Raw genomic sequence first — 21,271 nt, forward strand, 5'->3', positions numbered from 1 at the left:
GCTACACTATGGTAGTTGACTAAAAGCTGCTGCCATGTGTTTACCATGCATTAATTTCCTGTACACCTTCTTGGAAATGAACATTAAATAAAAGTGAAGTGATGATCATGCCACGTACACACAAACTGTTCCCTGGACCTGCCCTTTCTGCTGATGTTCTCCCTCAGCACTCCCACTTCCACTCTCTCTTCCCATCATCTTTCATTGGCCTTCCCTGTTGGCCACTCCCACTGTGTTGGTTGATTACTTTCAAACAGATACTGCTTAAAATAAGTAGAATTGATGTATTACATTGCTGTTTGCTGCAACACCAGATGTAAAATATTCTTCTGTATGTAACTTTGCTTATGCTTTTTTCTTCTTCAAAGGTTTTTTCATTAAAATATATATTGATCATTTTTGTAATAAATTAAAATTTGAAAATGTTTCATGTAAAGAATGTTGTAAATTTTATGTTATAATTTGCATACTTCTCTAATAACTAGTTAGTACAGTGACACGAGTCAATGATTTACATGTAGTACTACAATGGAAATGATTATGAACCATTTGATGAAATTTCACATTAAACAGTACAGTCATTTCTCTTTTTAAGACTTTCCAACATAAGAATTTCCAGACTTAAGATCCCATTAAATTAATACCAATGTTTCTACCTATTCATTTTGCACATTTATAACTTGAATTTTAGGCCAGAATTTCTCAGTGATCCAGTATATTGTTAATTCTTAGGAATCCATTAGTTGCCCAACACTACATTCCTGCAGTAATTTTACTGCTAGTCCACATCCACAATGTCAGGTCACTAAGTAAGCAGTAAAGTAACAAGCTAAGTGTCCTGTACTACATGTAGGCTTCTAATTTTTGATGAAATGTTAATTTATTTATAAACTTTTCAATGCTTTGGGAGCTAGAATCACAACTTTTAGTCATTCATATCATAATGCTCTGGCAGTTTAATCATAAATAGTAATGACTCGTTGTAAAATATTGCCTAATTAACTTCTTTATAATACAGCCTCTCCTCACTTAGCAATGTACTCGTTTACTGATGACTCGGACTTACGATGGGCTCTCTGACCAGCATGCATACCTAAATAATGTATATTAGAGCGGATTTCCGCAATTTTGTTTATTACAATATACATGTACAGTACACTGCTGTATAAACGTTTAAAAATATACCAGAAATGTTATAAATGGTGCAAAGATGACATTAAAACAATATCAAGATGGCTGGCACAAACCCACTACCATTATAGTATGCTCCTCACTTAGCGACAAATTTGTTTACCGATGTCATCTTAGGAACAGAACTCTGTCATTGAGTAAGGAGAGGCTGTACTGTATTTTTTATATTTTAAATGTTTAACACTTATATTTTCTGTCATTTTGTTGATTATATAATAACAATAGAAGTACAGCATTATAGGGGGTTTAATGATTGGAAAATAAATCTTACCTTGGAGATCCAAGAAAAAAAACCCATATTTCCCATGTTAATGAACTTTGCAATATTTCTTGATTTAGTAAAAATTCATCAAATGGGTCTTTAGGGTTTATATATCATCCTTGAATTTTCAAAGTCTTTTGTAGGTGTACATGTATATGTTATATGATTTAATGATTGTAAAGAACATGTGGTTTTATCAAGCTGTAGATTGTGTTATATAGAGGTCTTTGTTATAAAGGGGAAACTGACTGTCCAACAGGTGGTATGCTCATTTTGATGGTGATTGGATTGCTCGTCAGATGGAGTTACACCCTGACAAACCACCAATTTTACTTGTGGCAGGTAAGTTCAGGGGTTGTGGGTTTTTATTATTTTAACATTTTTTCTTTCAGGCACACACTACTTGCAAATAGAGACCAGTACACAGTGCCTACACCCGTTTTCCAGGGTTGAAAATATGTATAATTACTGTATAAATGAATTATTACCTAAGTACCTGTTTGTCTCTTTACTACAATACTCTCGCTCACTCGTTCTTCTAAAAATTTTTTTTTTTCACGCATTTTATGGGGAGGTTTTCAATAAACATTAGAGCATGATTTTCTATGAACTGCTTGTGTTTTTCATTTAGTAGCAAAAACAATTTTTCACACAAAATTCCACAACAATTTAACTTATATATGAGGTGCTGTGTAAAAGTTCCTGACTCAAATTTTTGTGCACTTCATGGGTGAAATATGGCAGCTGCATAGATCATGTTATGTAATACACTCCTTTGTGAAGTAGCACAGCACATTTCAGTGTGGTCAGTCATTCTGTTAAGGTTAGATGGGCATTTTTTGTCGTGTTATCAATGTGTTGCTATTATGAAACAATGACATCTTTAAAAGAAAGAATGGAGTGTGTGTGAAATTCTGTTTCAAGCTCGGTGAAACAGCTAGTAAACTCAAAAAATCCTTCAGCAAGGATTTAGCGACAAAGAAATGGGTTGGATAATATTTTGTACGGTTTTCCTCGATTCAGAGCAAGATGAACGTCAGTTGAGCATGATGAATGATCTGATCATCTAACATCAGAAACAAACACCAGCATTGAAAAAGTGAGGAAGGCTGTTTGCGAAGATCGTCATAAGAGTATCCAGAGCATTGCAAGTGCTGTTGGAATTTATTATATCAAAGCATTTTGACTGAAAATTTGATCGTGATACAAGCAGCTGTGAAAATTGTGCCTCCATTTGCTGGCTTAAGACCAGAAAAATCTTTGTGTTCTTGCCAAAAACAGCATGCCGGTTTTCCCCCACCCTCCCTACTCCCCACATCTAGACCCCTGTGACTTCTTTCTCTTCCCAAAAATAAAAATGGCATTCAAGGGGTGGCATTTTATTGATATGGAGGAGGTTCAGGCATAATGGCAGGCCACTCTAAATACTATTAGGAAATGTTTTAAGATGTGACAGAAGTGTTGTGATCAGTGTATAGTCTCTCAAGGAGAGTACTTCAAGGAAGACACCTTCAACTAGGTGATAGGGTAACCCTATACTTTTGTCATGGCAGTCTAGGAACTTTCTGATAGCACCTCATACCCCAATACAAGAATATTTCTATATGCTTCAGTTTTGACTGTTTCTAATGAATATGCACTGTGCAATCACTTGAGTTTGTGGTGTGTGTGGAATGCTTCAAAACAAGATAAGGCACAGTAGTGTCTCAAGACATAGATGTATCTTGTATCTTTGCATTGTAGAGGTCTTCTTGTGGTGTGAGCACACACATCTCTGAACCTTTATCTCTTTCAGTAGGAGGAATTAGTGCTATTTAAGGATTGTGATTACCAGGCTGCAAATGAGATAGAATTTGTCAATGCAGCAATAGTGTTATGCTCGAGTTGTGGGTTGGCATTGTTTGAAGAATTATTATAGCCATTCAATTCACTACCATTCATCTCCAACTCATTGAACTCCACATCAGAATCATTATTCTCACAGATAATGCCTATATTTGTTAACAGTAAGTGGTTAATTGAGGTGAGAGTAAGGGATTCACGCCTGGAAGCCATGGTTGACAAACGCCATGAGGGTAACTGTTCCCATCATGCTGTGTGTGGGGGCAGGAATTTATGTATGCAGCACACATACACCCATTGCAAAGACCTATTCTCTTACGTTTAAGCCTAATTTTCCCCAATGCATGGTAAATTTAAAGGCACTATGAATTGTGTGTGCTAGTGCATCACCACTATTAACCTGGACAAACTGGTACATCACCACTATAAACCACTTAGACAAACTGGTATATCAACACCAGCTTAGTGCTAAATCAGTCTGTTTAGAAAATATTTAATTTCATTTTACGGCTCTAAAACTTTAAATACCTTAGATTACTATTATGATACATTTCAGTTTTTATTTAGGCTATGCTGACCCTTGTGGGTTTAGTGCTTGGTTATGATTATAATAATAATTAGGGTTTTTCACATTCAGTATTCTAGCCCTTTCTACATTAGAAATTTCAGTTAGATCTTATGACAGTGTTACAATTTTTTGTTACAAGTTGAGCACTGAACCTAAAATTTGTATGCAGAAGTTGCAAGTGTGATAACAAGAGTTACTTATTGTACTTCATTCTCTTGAATGCAAGAAATGTGTTGTGTTTTTTTAGCCATAAGGAAACCTCAAGCCAGTGGCAACAACAACCCTTTACTTAGTTGTGGCTCAGAATTATTTTAATATTGAAATTGCAGATGCCAATGAATAACCACTTTAATGCTACAGTGGGGATTCAGATTCAGTCCTAAGGCATATTAAATAGTAATCTATAACCAGTACCCCAAGCCAGTAGTAACAATATTAAAAATATACATATATAAATAATTGTTACTAAGTTGTGTAGTAAATAGTTCACATCCAGTTGGTAAGTGTAATGGCAGTAGTTTTTCATACTAATGATTTTTTTTCTGTAAGTTTTTTTTTTTTTTTTTTTTTTTTTTTACTCTATTGAGTGCCTATCTATAAAAATGTGAATTTATGCTATTTGTGATGCAATACATAAAATGCAAGAGGCATTCACATGTTGATATGCAATAAGTTTGTCCATTATTATTATTATTATAAAAAGAAGCGCTAAGCCACAAGGACTATACAGCGCTGCAGGGCAGGAAGGAAGCGAGGGCATCAGGTGGCAAAAGGGAGATGGATGAGTAATAGGTTACGGATAACAGCGGGGCAATGGATGGTGAAAGGGTAAAGGGCAGCAAGAGACTGAACTAGAAAGGGCTGAGGGGAGTGCGAAAAGTATCATCAGAGTTTGTGGAGTAAATCAGTCGTTGTCAAGAAGTCAATGAGAGAGTCAGGATTAAAGGAGGGTCCATCAGCAAGAAGGGAAGGTAAAGAGAGAGTAGTAGAACGAAGACAGCGTTGGAGGTAAATTCTGCGTGCTCGTTGATAGAGAGGGCAGTCTAACAGAATGTGGCTAATCGATACTGGAACTTGACACTGCTCACAGAGAGGTACAGGGTGCCTCTCTATGAGATACTCATGAGTAAGACGAGTGTGGCCAATGCGAAGGCGGGAGAGAGTGGTCTCCCAACCTCGACACTGATGACAAGAAGACGGCCAGTAACCTATGCTCGGTTTAATAGAATGAAGTTTGTTACCGAGCAGAGTTGACCAACGTTGTTGCCAACGGGTGCGAAGGTGGGTAGCTATTGCAGCAAAATAGTCCAGAAATGGAACACCTCTATAGGAAATTGGTAGGTCATGTACTGCTGACCGCGCAGCAGTGTCTGCCTGTTCATTGCCCTGTACGTCGACATGACCAGGGACCCAACAAAAAACAATATGTTTGGTAGAGATACGGCGTAGCCAAAGTTGGATATGGAGAACTAGGGGGCGAGATGTATCAAATTTTCGTATAGCCTGTAGAGCACTAAGGGAGTCTGAGACTACCACAAATGATGACACAGGCATAGATGCGATACGAATAATTGCTGCAAGAATGGCCTACAATTCAGCAGTAAAAATGCTAGCCGAAGATAGTAAATGCCCCCGCACGACACTGTCCGGAAACACTGCTGCGAATCCGACGCCATCTGAAGACTTAGAGCGATCTGTGTACACAGCGATGGCATGAGAATGAGAGTGGAAGTGATCAAGAAAAAGAGAGCGGGAAGCCACCGTAGGCAGTTGGGCTTTCGAGCAAGGGAGTGAGAAAGAACAGACCCGAACAGCTGGAACTTCCCAGGGGGGTAGGGAAAAGTGAGATGCTACATGAACATATAAAGGTTGTAACTGAAGGGAAGGCAAGAGCGAATGTAGGCGAAGAGAAAAGGGATGGAGAAAACAGGGGCGGCGAACAAATAAAGAATGACTACTAATATCATTGACCATTCTATAAATGGAAGGATTGTGGCGATCGTGAGAGCGTACATAGTAGCGAAGGCAATGGGCATCACGGCGATCAGACAAGGATGGAACATTCGCTTCTGTATAGAGGCTCTCAACAGGGGAAGAGCGAAAAGCACCAAGGCACAAACGTAATCCTTGGTGATGGATAGAGTTAAGGCTAGAGAGAGTAGCAGGAGAGGCCGCGGAATAAATCTGGTCACCATAATCGAGTTTCGATAAAACGAGGGCTGAATGTAGGCGAAGCAGAGTTCGACGATCAGCTCCCCAGGAAAGATGAGCAAGGGTTTTAAGAAGGTTTAGCCGGCTGTGACAAGTTGCCTTCAGAGAGGTAATGTGAGGTTTCCAGGATAACCTACGGTCAAAGAGAAGGCCTAGAAACCTGACTGTATCGCGTTCGGGGATACGGGAGCCATAGAGATACAAAGGATGATCGGAGATGACAGAGCGTCTAGTGAAAGTAATTTGGTGAGTTTCGGTACTTGAAAATTTAAACCCATGCGTGGTGGCCCAAGTGGAAACACGGTCGACCGCATGCTGTAGAGAAACTGCAATGAGATGACAGTCAGCGCCTGCACAAGCAATAGCGAAGTCATCAACATAGAGTGATGACCAAATATTGGGTGGAAGAACAGAGGTCAAATCATTTATAGCAAGGAGAAAAAGTGTTGGGCTTAGAACACATCCCTGAGGGACACCTTCAGCTTGGACGAAGTCCGGGGAAAGAACATTATTGACTCGAACACAGTAATGTCTGTCAGTTAAAAAGTTCTTAAGGAAGGATGGTAGATTGCCTCGGAGGCCTAAGGAGTGGGCCTGGGCCAAAATATTATACCTCCAAGTTGTGTCATATGCCTTCTCAAGGTCAAAAAATATGGCAATAACTGAGTGATTATTCACAAAGGCATTACGAACATACGTATCCAAGCGTAGTAAGGGGTCTATGGTAGAACGGCCCTTATGAAAGCCATATTGACTAGTGGAGAGACTGTTGTGTGTCTCTAAATACCACATTAAACGTCGATTTACGAGACGTTCCATCACTTTGCAAACTGCACTAGTAAGAGCGATGGGACGATAGTGGGAGGCATCATGTCCTGTAGTACCTGGTTTGCGGAAAGGGAGAACAATGGCAGATTTCCACAGCTGGGGAAGAACTCCTTGTGCCCAAATAAGATTGAAGAGGTGTAAGAGGACTACAAGGGCTGACTGATGTAAATGTTGTAACATACGAGTATGAATGTCGTCAGGCCCAGCTGCCGATGATCGGCAAGCTGAGAGCGTTGCCTCCAGTTCTTGAAGTGTAAAAGGCACATTATACTGTTCTTCTCTGAGAGAAGAAAAGTCCAAGGGTACTAACTCTCTGGCAGACTTTGAGGAAAGAAACGAGGGGCATAGATGGAGCCCCCGGGAAATACGGACCAGGTGTGTGCCAAGTTCAATGGCAACGTCGAGAGGGTTTGCTACATCAACACCAGCGACCCGTCGAACAGGAGCCGGGTCAGGAGAGTATTTACCACTCAATTTCCTCACTTTTTTTTCCAGACTGCACTCAGAAGAAGCAGAGGTGATGGTGGAAACATAGTCTCGCCAGCAAGTGCGTTTAGCTTCACGGATGACACGGCGAGCGATCTCACGCTTCTGCTTAAAATCAAGAAGTCTCTCAGCGGTTCTATTGTACCAGTACCTGCTCCATGCAGCGCGTTTCAAACGTACTGCACGAGCGCAAGCAGGAGACCATCAAGGCACGCACTTCTGAGAATGCCTGCCTGAGGTTTGGGGTATAGAATGAGAAGCTGCGGTATAAACTGACGTCGAGAAGAGGTGTAGGAGCTCATCAATGGAGGATGAAGAAGGAACCTCACTAAAAGCAGTGAGCTGCAAGTAAAGATCCCAATTTGCCCGATCAAATTGCCAGTGAGGGCTACGGAAAGGTAGTGAATAGGAAGGAGAAGTAAGAATGATTGGAAAATGATTGCTGTCATGTAAGTCCGGTAGAACAGACCAGGTGAAGTCTAGTGCAGTGGAGGAAGAGCAGACTGATAGATCTATGCAAGAGAGAGTATGAGTACGAGGATCAAAATGGGTGGGAGTACCCGTATTTAAAACATGGAGGGAGTGAGAGGCGAGAAAAGCCTCCAACTGGATGCCACGTGAGTCACAATGAGACCCCCCCCCCAGAGGAAATGGTGGGCGTTAAAATCACCAAGTAATAGAAGTGGTGGTGGTAAGGATGAAACAAGAAAGGCAAAGTCTGGGATAGAAAATGCTCAAGAAGGAGAGAGATATAAAGAACATATTGTAAACCACTTATTCAAGTGGATATGGGCTGCAGTGTAATGCAGCGAGGTATGGACAAATAGTTGACAGTATGGAACATCATTGCGTAGAAGAAGGGCACTTTCATTAAAGGTCCCATCTGAGAAAGGATCCGAAGAATACAATAAATTACAGCCTGAGATAGGTTGGAAAACAGCCGAGTGTAATTTTGGTTCTTGTAAGCAAGCACCAACAGGGGATTATTATTATTATAATAATCAAAAAGAAGCGTTAAGCCACAAGGACTATACAGCGCTGCAGGGCAGGAAGGAAGCGAGGGCATCAGGTGGCAAAAGGGAGATGGATGAGTAATAGGTTACGGATAACAGCGGGGCAGTGGATGGTGAAAGGGTAAAGGGCAGCAAGAGACTGAACCAGAAAGGGCTGAGGGGAGTGCGAAAAGTACCAACAGGGGAAAACCTGGAAAGCAACATCTGAAGCTCACCCCGATTACCCCTGAGGCCGCGGATATTCCACTGTAAATAGGCCATGATTGGCGATGAAGAAAATACCAGGAATCTGTAGGGAAAGGCACCTACGGACTAGAGGGGTTAGAAAAGTCAACGTTTGGTGGCATTGGAAGACGTTCAAGCAGCGAAGGAGCGGAGCGTTGCGAAGAATGGGGTTCTGAAGATGGAGGAGAGGGAAGGGAAGGAACAGGAAGTGAATCAGTGTCCATTGAAGGTTTGGTCTGCAATATATTCTGAAATGGCTTCAAGTGTTTCTGAATTCAAAGATGTATGGGAGACCATATTGGAGATAGAAGGGGGAGGGTGAGTAAAGCTTGGGACAGTAATGGACTGGACCAAAGTAGAGGGGGAGGAAAGAGTGTAAGGGACTGGAGATGAAGTGTGGGGGGGGACAGAAGAGGCAGAAACCTGGGAGGTGGCAGAAGAGGGAGAAACTTGGGAGGGGACGGGGGTGGAAGGCATAGTATGAGGAGGAGGGTGAATCTCCACACTTGTAATAGAGCCAGAGAGAGGGGAAGAACTAGGCACAGAGACTGGAAAGGTAAAGTGTGGAGGTGGAAGAAGGGAAGGAAGGGGCAAAGAAGATTTGAGCAATGTGGATTTTTTGGACTTCTGAGAAGTAGAGGGGCGATTGGTATTAGGTGTCGTACGAGATCTTGTCGATACTGGGGCTTGTGAGGAAGGACGCGAAGATGTGAGAACAGACTGAGTTGTAGTCGGGACATCAGAGCCAAGGACAGCAAAAGGATTAGATGCCGGAGTGGCTATGGGAGGGGTAACAACAGAGGAGGCTGCAGAAGATGGGACCCCAGAAGTGGGGGGATGTTTTGAAACACGAGAATAAGAAACACGGGGTAGTCTCCCTTGGAGGCGGAGATGAGTAACTGCCATAGCATAAGGGAGACCTTCTGCCTCTTTGAGGCAATGGATTTCACGTTCATTTAAGTAGACCTGGCAACGGCGGGAGTACGAAGGGTGAGCTTCATTACAATTAAGGCAAGATGGAGGTTGACTGCAAGATGTATTAGAATGGTCGTCGGCACCACAGACTGGGCATTCGGCCATAGATCTGCAATATTTCGCTGGGTGACCAAAACGCCAGCAATTTCTACTCTGTTGCGGTGTAGGTATCACCTTTCGAACTTGTAACCGATGTCCAGTGACATATACAGAGGACGGGAGTTCTCGGCTGTCAAAAGTTAAACGAGCTACATTGCAAGGGTAACGTCTCTGCCCACGGGCAAGAAGGACATAAGTGTCTACTTTGAGGATTGGGAGATCCTGGAGTTCCATCTGTTCAAGAATGTCATTGCCACATGACTTTAAATTCTGTTGGACTATGGTATGGGGCAGAATGACAGTACCACTACAAGAATTGAGAGAAAGATGTTTTTCAATAGTGATAGGAGTAGTGTCTATATGCGAAACGAGAGAAAGATCATGAGCTTGGGTAGCATTCTGGACAGTGACGATGCGCGTACCGCTCTTGAGAGCATGAAATGAAATATCTCTACCAACATGACGCAGGAGCGCTTTGCCAATACTATGGTCAGAAAGGTAGGCAGAAGAAGAAGTCGGTCTTAAAGTAAAGAATTTAGTCCATTGTGTGGTCTGAAACTGAGCGTGGAGAGGGAGTGCATGACGTGTCAGTCTTTTCCGAGTAGAATGGGAAGGTAACGAAGGAGCATCATCAGGAGATTGACGTTGGTGTTTAGGAGTAGGACCGGAGTTGGTCCGGCGTGAAATGGGCAGGCGATTCGAAAATTGCCGTACCCTGGAGGGAGAAGCCGGAAGCATAATCAAAGGAGAGCGGAGTTCAGACAAATCGAAGGAGTCAGTCGAAGCCCCGGTACCTGAAGCGTGTGAGGAAACAGCACCAGCAAGAGGTACAGAGGCATCAGGAGTGTCCGAAGAGTGGTCTAAAAACAAGGCAGGGTCAGAATGGGGTGCGGTATCAAGAAGGGGCCCGGGGGTAGTGGGTTCATGGATTGGGTTCTCCATGGTTAGGTTACTCCTTTGCTTTTTGTTTTTAAGAAAAAAAAAAGAAAGAAGAAAATAAAATAAAAAAAAGAATAAAAAAGGGGGGGAGCGGGGAGGAATAGTTCTCAGGAGGAATGAAAGGGCCGGAAATCTCCCTCCTCGCCCAAGAGGACCTCAGCACCGCTAGTAGCGCAGATGCAGCATGGAACCCATGCCATACCCTACCCTTCATGCCAGTAAACCAGCAGTCCGGCATAGCAACCTCACATCTGCCGAGCTACCTCGGTGGACAAAAGAGAGGGCGGCCGGATATCCACCACAAAGCATACCTCCTTCGGCCACCACCCCCGGAATCCGAAAGGTGGCTTCCAGAGATACACCCGTCACACGAAAGACACCCAAAGCTACTCCGGGATACCGGAGAGGGATCGGGACATCTCCAGGCGATCCAGATTCCATGGCAAACTACGCCACCGCCAAGAACCTCAACAGAATGGGATGGACCCTGGTATCCTTTCCCCTACCTAGGAACTAGCACGCCTGTGGGAGAAATCCCAAAGGCCAAAAAGAGGAAGGGCAAAAGGTAGGGGTGGGGAGGAGGAGGAGGAAAGGAAAAAGGGGAGGATGGGATAGGGGAGGGGAGATTGGGGGGTAATTAGGTTCGGTCTGAGGAAGAAGACCGACAGGTCTAATTCCTCAGACCAAGAGCCTCTTCACCACACCAAGGAGCCCCCCTTGAAGAGGATAAGTTTGTCCAGAATTGAGGAAAAATTTTTTTTTTACTTCTCTAGGGGCTCCATCCCCTCAAGGGAAGTTCCTTGATTCTGATGAGGGACTCTTGATCTGGAGAACTGAACTTGTCTACCTCCCCTTTCCCTCTTCCTTGGATTAAACCTGATTGCCTCCTATATCCCAGGTGTTGTATGATCCCTATGGATTTATACAAGCTTCCCTTTAAATAATAACTTCTAAGGAGGTTAATCATACCAGAAATTATAATTAACTTTGTTTCCAACCTTTCTCATTTCAGGCCGTGATGATATGCAGATGTGTGAACTCAGCCTGGATGAGACAGGATTAACAAGGAAGCGTGGTGCAGAAATCCTCGAGCATGAATATGAGAAAGAATGGAATCGCCATGGTGGAAAACCTTATGAGGGATCAGTTGGCAGGAAACGTTAATAATTTAGATGTGTGGATTTTCTCTTTAAAGATGTCATTGAATTATGACTCTTTATATTTTTATAATTACAGTTAAAATGTGAGAGGGTATTAAAACAATAAATTTATGAAAATATAAATACAGTGCCTGCATCTTAACAGATGGTATAAAGGTCTAGAGTACGAGTTTCTTTGAGGGCACTGATTATAATAAAGCTATATTTCACAAGTGCTGTATTGCCTACATCAAGGTAAAGAAAAAATTGGTACAGTATTCCCAGTGTGCTCTAAAGAAAAAGATTAAAATAGTTTACCTTAGAAATTTAACAGCTCTATGAATACTGAAGCATGTTACTGCAGCTATAAAACAAATATACATGTACGTATAAAGATTTTTTTTTTTTCACTTCTGTATACCTATGTCATATATTTATGCACTAAGAATAATGGGCTTTTAGAAAAGAGATTGTGATTTATCAGGGAAAATTATTTTAATATCAAGGACTTTAATTTAAAAAGACTATATTTTTTATTGTAAACAAGTTAGGCTTTTAAGGTGCTCTCATGACGTTATCACCAGTGATGGTGCCCAGATTTAAACTGCCTGTATTGCCTTCAAAGTTGAACCTTATTTATAGTACATCTGCTAGGATATTTTTGCAGTCAAGTCAATTTTCCAGCAAAATATTTCTTCTAGTTATGAGTAAGGAAGATTAACATTTACACAGACTAGTTGATATTGCCTAAGGAGGAATTTGTCTTATTGCTCATGTAAATGAATTAAAAAATAATTGCAACATATTCTGCATGGGAAATGGTGTGACCAATTTTGTTGTTTATATCCTGAACAGTGAATAATGTTTTGTCATGTTTCAAAAGGTATTTAACAATGATCAGGTGTTAATGCCAATTCAGGAATAACTGAAAATGTGTCAGTACTGACACAAAATGTCAAACTCATTCTTAAGAAGGAAACATTAGTAGATAAGCGAGTAATCAGTTTATTAATACAGTATGGAGGGGCATTATATGTCGTGGCGTCTAATCAATAAATTTGGTTGTAATAATTCACGAACTTCAAACAGTGATTATGTATCAGTGATGGTATTATCAATTACTGTGTAACAAGTTAATTATTGCTGTAATTTTTCTATGAAAGTTTTTATGTAGTAAATGTTTGTGATGTTAAGATTTGTAATGTTTGGGATGGTGCAGCTAAGTTCATACATTGTGATATATTATGGAGAGTAGATATGCTTGACAGCTGTTGTTGCTTGGGGCAAACTCTTATTTCCTTGATTTCGGATTTGGCACATTATTATATCATGAAGGGTAAATATTTTTTTCTTTATTCAGTATAAGAAAAACATTTAGCTATTGGGATGTAATTATAAAAACTAAATGTCCTTCAGCAACAGAATTACAGTAAAATGTTATGTCTTAGCTCATTTTCAAGGAGATAGGGATGGGTTGTCACGTATTCTTATAGTTCACACTGATTATTTTTGCTTACAGAATTGCAATGTATTCCTCTAAAAACAAGAGAACCTATGTAATTTTCTATTGATCCAAGGAAGAGCATTTGTAAATTAACCAAAGTATAAAGTTATATATACAGTAATTTGTTTTAATGTTCTTGACTTTGAAAAAAAAACTGTCAGCAGATTGTTTCATCGCCTTGATAGTTACCATAGAATCTGACCTATATCCCTCAAGGGAGGTGCCTAATGCCACTGAGGCACTTTTTTTTTTTTTATCCAAGAAATGGAACCTGTCCTTCCTTTGAATGGAATAGATTGCCTCTCATTTTCCAGGCACTACACGACCCCATTGGGTTTAGTACTTCCCCATAATAAATTTGATATAAATAAACTACAGCTTTTTAAAAAAATATAGGATCTTTGATATGAAAGATGTTATATCAGTTATTGAAGACTCCATGTAACAGGAGAAAATATCTTGTTTTATATACAATGTGTAAATTGTTAATGAACTCTTTCGCTAATTTTTTATGCTGTATGTGTGTGCATGCTGTGCTTTAGTCAGAATGTGCAGATTTTGCTCTTATTTGGTATCAATGTTTTCCAACAGGCCAAGCATGTCTTAACTTATGCTGCTAGTGTGAAATCTTGCAGAACACAAAACTAATGTATCTGACTGATGTTAAATTCTATCAAAAGTTAATTTAACCTTAGACAGGTTAGGTAAATTCAAGGGGTGTTAATGTTGCAGTTTAAAAACTGTAGTGTAAAGCACCCTTCTGGCAAGACAGTGATGGAGTGAATGATGGTGAAAGTTTTTCTTTTTCGGGCCACCCTGCCTTGGTGGGAATCGGCCGGTGTGATAAAAAAAAAAAAAAAAAAAAATTACATGTAAATGCTGTCAAAAGTTAGATTAAGTTTATTCTGGTGCAGAATTTTGTAGTCTTTGCAAACTCATGAATGTCAGTAAGAAAACATGTATAGCTTCAATTTATTTTAAGAAAATTTGACAGTTGCTTTTGCCAAAAAGTGCATATGTAGTGTTTGTGGAAAAAACTGAGGATCTGCTGTATACATACATTTTGGGCTTGTGTATGTAGAACTAAGTCATTCCACTGTTTGATACATTATTTAATTTCTCTTTCCTTAACTCAAAGCTATTCTTCCTGTTTGTCTGCTTAACAAAATTTTACCTAGATCATGTAAACTGCATCCATTTTGCTGGTTACATCTGTACGGTCATTCCTTTCTTATTAAAGTTACTCTGATGCATTTTATATTCTTCAGAATTGTTAAATCTAAATTTGAGTGAGTGCATAAAAATAACAATTTTGAATCCTCATAGTGCTGTACGTGTTAAAATTGGCTCAATATAGACTACATTTTACTATATAGTGGTACCTTGGTATACATACATCCTTAATCCATTCCAGGACCTTGGACTTATACCAAACAGGGTGTATACTAAATGAATTTTCCCATAAATACAGTATAGGGAAAACGATTAATCCGTTCTCATGAAAAAAAATCCTATTGTTATTGGCATATTATACATTGATGGGGTTGTATAAAATAATTTAGACACTGCTTAATACTAAAATACATACATAAATACAAGAGAATTAAATGAAATAAATGCAAATTTAACCTCACTTTACTTTGCTGGAAAGAGTAGAGTGCCTACTAGGATAATGCTGAGAAGGGAGGAGGAGGAAATGTTATTGTTTGGAAGGAGAGTCCCCTTCTCTCTTGTCCTCTTTTTACCTATTTGGAACTGGTTGAAGCTCACCAGGTTTGACTTTTACTAAAAATCTAGATACCATTGTTCTTGCCATACAGTATGCAGCAGCCAAATCCCTGATACATGTGCCACCTTCATATTTTTCAACAATCTCTTTTTTTTTTTTTCTCCTCCATGGTGATCCTAACCATTTTCTAAGTAAAAATTTATACAAAAAAAAACACAATCACATAAAAATTCAGTGTTACAGCACAGGTTGTTCACTGAATGGTAGCAACGGGCGTACTGATGATAGTGGGCAGTCGTGGCTTTGTCTCAAGAGGTACACAAGGGTAGCATGCGGTGTCGTGACTCATTTTGACCCATACAAGTTCTAGCACGTGAATCATGTTCCAAACAAAGGTCATATACCAAGCAAATATTTTCGCGTCCAAACAGGATGTATACCAAGTTGGACTTATTCCAAAGCGGACATATACTGAGGTACCACTGTATGTGCTTCATATTGATTTTCTAACTAATTTGGAATAACTGAGTTATCTAACCTCAGTTTGTGAACACTTGGCATAATCTCTGATTCCTATGGGTTATGGAGCAGGTTAACAAGTTCATTGTAGCTTAAGACCTGTATTGTTGTGATTGACTTGCAGCTACAGACATTTTGCTAAATATGTTTATGAATATTCTTCTATACATGAAAAATTGTGCATGTATAATTTTTTTTTGCAAGTTACTTACTTTGTGTCATCTTGTTAAATATTTTTGAAAGAGAAGCCTATTGTATGATATTGTACATTATTTTAATTTACAATATTTATAAATTATTGTATTCGTATTTTGTGTACGTATATGAATACATTAGAAGTCTTTCATTATGAACATACCTTCAGTAAAAAAGTAAATAATTCATAAATAGCAATGATTGGTAAAGAAAATTCTAGTATAATCACCTGAAATTGCAGAATGTTTAGATACTGTAGTATAAATGTGTATGAAATGCTATATATCCAGATATAAATAAAATAGAAGTAATTACATTTTGTTTTAATTTGTCCTACTTTTTACAGAATTGAATACATATTTTTATGCACTCAGAGTAAGTTGTAATAACTCAGCCATTTAAAAAAAAAAAGCATACAGTTCCTCTTGAGTGTAGACCCCTTTCCATGTTTGGGGGAATTACGGTCTATTAATGCCACCTTGATAAGTCTTTTACATACCTGGTGGGGCTGGGCTCCCTCACAGTGACCATGACATGTAAGGACCAAACTAAACACTGCCCTGTGTTTGCTCTGCACAGTAACCCATCAACTTGTCTGTTTCCCTGGAAGATGAGCCTGCCTATGGAATGTGGCCCTTAAGTAGGCAACTTGCTTCTTTGTATTAATTTTTTTATTATTTTTATTAACACATCGGCCAATTCCCACCAAGACAGTTTCTCTTTTTTGAGCCACCCTTTCATCATTCATTCCATCACTGTCTTGCCAGAGGGGTGCTTTATACTACAGTTATAAAACTGCTTGCTGGAAGTCCAAGACCCTCGGACACAAAACCCTCCTTTACCCCCTCCCTCCAACCCTTCCTAGGCTGACTCCTACCCCGCCTTCCCTCCACTACAGATTTATACACTCAGTCATTCTGTTTTGTTCCATTCTCTACATGTCCAAACCCCCCTCAACAACCCCTCCTCAGCCCTCTGGATAATAGTTTTGGTCATCCTGCACCTTCTAATTTCCAAATTCCTCTTCAAGGGGGGCTCCTTGCTGTGGTGAAGAGGCTCTTGGTCTGAGGAATCAGACCTGTCGGTCTCCTTCCTCAGACTGAACCTAATTACCCCCCAATCCTCCCCTCCCTATCCCATCCTCCCCTTTTTCCTTTCCTCCTCCTCCTCCCCACCCCTCCCTTTTGCCCTTCCTCTTTTTGGCCTTTGGGATTTCTCCCACAGGCGCGCTAGTTCCTAGGTAGGGGAAAGGATATCGGGGTCCATCCCATTCCGTTGAGGTTCTTGGCGGTGGCATAGTTTGCCGTGGAATCTGGATCGCCTGGGGATGTCCCGATCCCTCTCCAGTACCCCGGAGTAGCTTTGGGTGTCTTTCGGGCGACGGGTGTATCTCTGGAAGCCACCTTTCGGATTCCGGGGGTGGTGGCCGAAGGAGGTATGCTTTGTGGCGGATATCCGGCCGCCCTCTCTTTTGTCCACCGAGGTAGCTCGGCAGATGTGAGGTTGCTATCCCGGATTGCTGGTTTACTGGCATGAAGGGTAGGGTATGGCACGGGTTCCATGCTGCATCTGCGCTACTAGCGGTGCTGAGGTCCTCTTGGGTGCGGAGGGAGATTTCCGGCCCTTTCATTCCTCCCCGCTCCCCCCTTTTTTTATTCTTTTTTTTATTTTTATTTTCTTTTCTTCTTTTTTTTCTTAAAAACAAAAAGCAAAGGAGTAACCTAACCATGGAGAACCCAATCCATGAACCCACTACCCCCGGGCCCCTTCTTGATACTGCACCCCATTCTGACCCTGCCTTGTTTTTAGACCACTCTTCGGACACTCCTGATGCCCCTGTACCTCTTGCTGGTGCTGTTTCCTCACCTGCTTCAGGTATCGGGGCTTCGACTGACTCCTTCGATTTGTCTGAACTCCGCTCTCCTTTGACTATGCTTCCGGCTTCTCCCTCTACGGTACGGCAATTTTCGAATCGCCTGCCCATTTCACACCGGACCAACTCCGGTCCTACTCCTAAACGCCAACGTCAATCTCCTGATGATGCTCCTTCGTTACCTTCCCATTCTACTCGGAAAAGACCGACACGTCATGCACTCCCTCTCCACGCTCAGTTTCAGACCACACAATGGACTGAATTCTTTACTTTAAGACCGACTTCTTCTTCTGCCTACCTTTCTGACCATAGTATTGGCAAAGCGCTCCTGCGTCATGTTGGTAGAGATATTTCATTTCATGCTATCAAGAGCGGTACGTGCATCGTCACTGTCCAGAATGCTACCCAAGCTCATGATCTTTCTCTCCTTTCGAATATCGATACTACTCCTATCACTATTGAAAAACATCTTTCTCTCAATTCTTGTAGTGGTACTGTAATTCTGCCCCATACCATAGTCCAACAGAATTTCCAGTCATGTGGCAATGACATTCTTGAACAGCTGGAACTCCAGGATCTCCCAATCCTCAAAGTAGACACTTATGTCCTTCCTGCCCGTGGGCGGAGACGTTACCCTTGCAATGTGGCTCGTTTAACTTTTGACAGCTGAGAACTCCCGTCCTCTGTATATGTCGCGCGACATCGGTTACAAGTTCGAAAGGTGATACCTACACCACAACAGTGTAGAAATTGCTGGCGTTTTGGTCACCCAGCGAGATATTGCAGATCTATGGCCGAATGCCCAGTCTGTGGTGCCGACAACCATTCTAATACATCTTGCAGTCAACCTCCATCTTGCCTTAATTGTAATGAAGCTCACCCTTCGTACTCCCGCCGTTGCCAGGTCTACTTAAATGAACGTGAAATCCGTTGCCTCAAAGAGGCAGAAGGTCTCCCTTATGCTATGGCAGTTACTCATCTCCGCCTCCAAGGGAGACTACCCCGTGTTTCTTATTCTCGTGTTTCAAAACATCCCCCCACTTCTGGGGTCCCATCTTCTGCAGCCTCCTCTGTTGTTACCCCTCCCATAGCCACTCCGGCATCTAATCCTTTTGCTGTCCTTGGCTCTGATGTCCCAACTACAACTCAGTCTGTTCTCACATCTTCGCGTCCTTCCTCACAAGCCCCAGTATCGACAAGACCTCGTACGACACCTAATACCAATCGCCCCTCTACTTCTCAGAAGTCCAAAAAATCCACATTGCTCAAATCTTCTTTGCCCCTTCCTTCCCTTCTTCCACCTCCACACTTTACCTTTCCAGTCTCTGTGCCTAGTTCTTCCCCTCTCTCTGGCTCTATTACAAGTGTGGAGATTCACCCTCCTCCTCGTACTATGCCTTCCACCCCCATCCCCTCCCAAGTTTCTCCCTCTTCTGCCACCTCCCAGGTTTCTGCCTCTTCCGTCCCCCCCCCCCCCCCACACTTCATCTCCAGTCCCTTACACTCTTTCCTCCCCCTCTACTTTGGTACAGTCCATTACTGTCCCAGTCTTTACTCACCCTCCCCCTTCTATCTCCAATATGGTCTCCCATACATCTTTGAATTCAGAAACACTTGAAGCCATTTCAGAATATATTGCAGAGACTAAACCTTCAATGGACACTGATTCACTTCCTGTTCCTTCTCTTCCCTCTCCTCCATCTTCAGAACCCCATTCTTCGCAACGCTCCATTCCTTCGCTGCTTGAACGTCTTCCAATGCCACCACACGTTGACTTTTCTAACCCCTCTAGTCCGTAGGTGCCTTTCCCTACGGATTCCTGGTATTTTCTTCATCGCCAATCATGGCCTATTTACAGTGGAATATCCGCAGCCTCAGGGGTAATCGGGGTGAGCTTCAGATGTTGCTTTCCAGGTTTTCCCCTGTTGGTGCTTGCTTACAAGAACCAAAATTACACTCGGCTGTTTTCCAACCTATCTCAGGCTATAATTTATTGTATTCTTCGGATCCTTTCTCAGATGGGACCTTTAATGAAAGTGCCCTTCTTCTACGCAATGATATTCCGTACTGTCAACTATTTGTCCATACCTCGCTGCATTACACTGCAGCCCGTATCCACTTGAATAAGTGGTTTACAATATGTTCTTTATATCTCTCTCCTTCTCTAGCATTTTCTATCCCAGACTTTGCCTTTCTTGTTTCATCCTTACCACCACCACTTCTGTTACTTGGTGATTTTAATGCCCACCATTTCCTCTTGGGAGGTCTCATTGTGACTCACGTGGCGTCCAGTTGGAGGCTTTTCTCGCCTCTCACCCCCTCCATCTTTTAAATATGGGTACTCCCACCCATTTTGATCCTCGTACTCATACTCTCTCTTGCATCGATCTATCGGTCTGCTCTTCCTCCACTGCACTAGACTTCACCTGGTCTGTTCTACCGGACTTACATGACAGCGATCATTTTCCAATCATTCTTACTTCTCCTTCCTATTCACCACCTTTCCGTAGCCCTCGCTGGCAATTTGATCGGGCAAATTGGGATCTTTACTCACACCTCACTGCTTTTAGTGAGGTTCCTTCTTCATCCTCCATTGATGAGCTCCTGCACATCTTCTCGACGTCAGTTTATACTGCAGCTTCTCATTCTATACCCCAAACCTCAGGCAGGCATTCTCAGAAGTGCGTGCCTTGGTGGTCTCCTGCTTGTGCTCGTGCAGTACGTTTGAAACGCGCTGCATGGGGCAGGTACCGGTACAATAGAACCGCTGAGAGACTTCTTGATTTTAAGCAGAAGCGTGCGATCGCTCGCCGTGTCATCCGTGAAGCTAAACGCACTTGTTGGCGAGACTATGTTTCCACCATCACCTCTGCTTCTTCTGAGTGCAGTCTGGAAAAAAGTGAGGAAATTGAGTGGTAAATACTCTCCTGACCCAGCTCCTGTTCTACGGGTTGCTGGTGTTGATGTAGCAAACCCTCTCGATGTTGCCATTGAACTTGGCACACATCTGGTCCGTATTTCCCGGGGGCTCCATCTATGCCCCTCGTTTCTTTCCTCAAAGTCTGCCAGAGAGTTAGTACCCTTGGACTTTTCTTCTCTCAGAGAAGAACAGTATAATGTACCTTTTACACTTCAAGAACTGGAGGCAACGCTCTCAGCTTGCCGATCATCGGCAGCTGGGCCTGACGACATTCATATTCGTATGTTACAACATTTACATCGGTCAGCCCTTGTAGTCCTCTTACACCTCTTCAATCTTATTTGGGCACAAGGAGTTCTTCCCCAGCTGTGGAAATCTGCCATTGTTCTCCCTTTCCGCAAACCAGGTACTACAGGACATGATGCCTCCCATTATCGTCCCATCGCTCTTACTAGTGCAGTCTGCAAAGTGATGGAACGTCTCGTAAATCGACATTTAATGTGGTATTTAGAGACACACAACAGTCTCTCCGCTAGTCAATATGGCTTTCGTAAGGGTCGTTCTACCATAGACCCCTTACTACGCTTGGATACGTATGTTCGTAATGCCTTTGCGAATAATCACTCAGTTATTGCCATATTTTTTGACCTTGAGAAGGCATATGACACAACTTGGAGGTATCATATTTTGGCCCAGGCCCATTCCTTAGGCCTCCGAGGCAATCTACCATCCTTCCTTAAGAACTTTTTAACT

The 21,271-nt window shown here is 41.9% G+C and overlaps 1 protein-coding gene across 7 annotated transcripts in view; it reads left to right on the top strand.

The window, feature by feature from the left end:
* Positions 1-16,039, top strand: part of jar (Myosin heavy chain 95F jaguar) — a 192,226-nt gene extending 176,187 nt beyond the window's left edge. For all 7 annotated transcript variants that reach the window (XM_070100242.1, XM_070100246.1, XM_070100245.1 and 4 more), the window contains 2 exons: positions 1,713-1,795; positions 11,652-16,039. In XM_070100242.1, coding sequence (XP_069956343.1) covers positions 1,713-1,795; positions 11,652-11,803 — 235 coding nt within the window. In that variant the 3' untranslated portion in view covers positions 11,804-16,039. The remainder of the gene's footprint in view (positions 1-1,712; positions 1,796-11,651) is intronic.
* Positions 16,040-21,271: the final 5,232 nt, after the last annotated feature.

This window comes from Cherax quadricarinatus, chromosome 72, assembly GCF_038502225.1.
Source record: "Cherax quadricarinatus isolate ZL_2023a chromosome 72, ASM3850222v1, whole genome shotgun sequence".
NCBI classification, from domain to species: Eukaryota; Metazoa; Arthropoda; class Malacostraca; order Decapoda; family Parastacidae; genus Cherax; species Cherax quadricarinatus.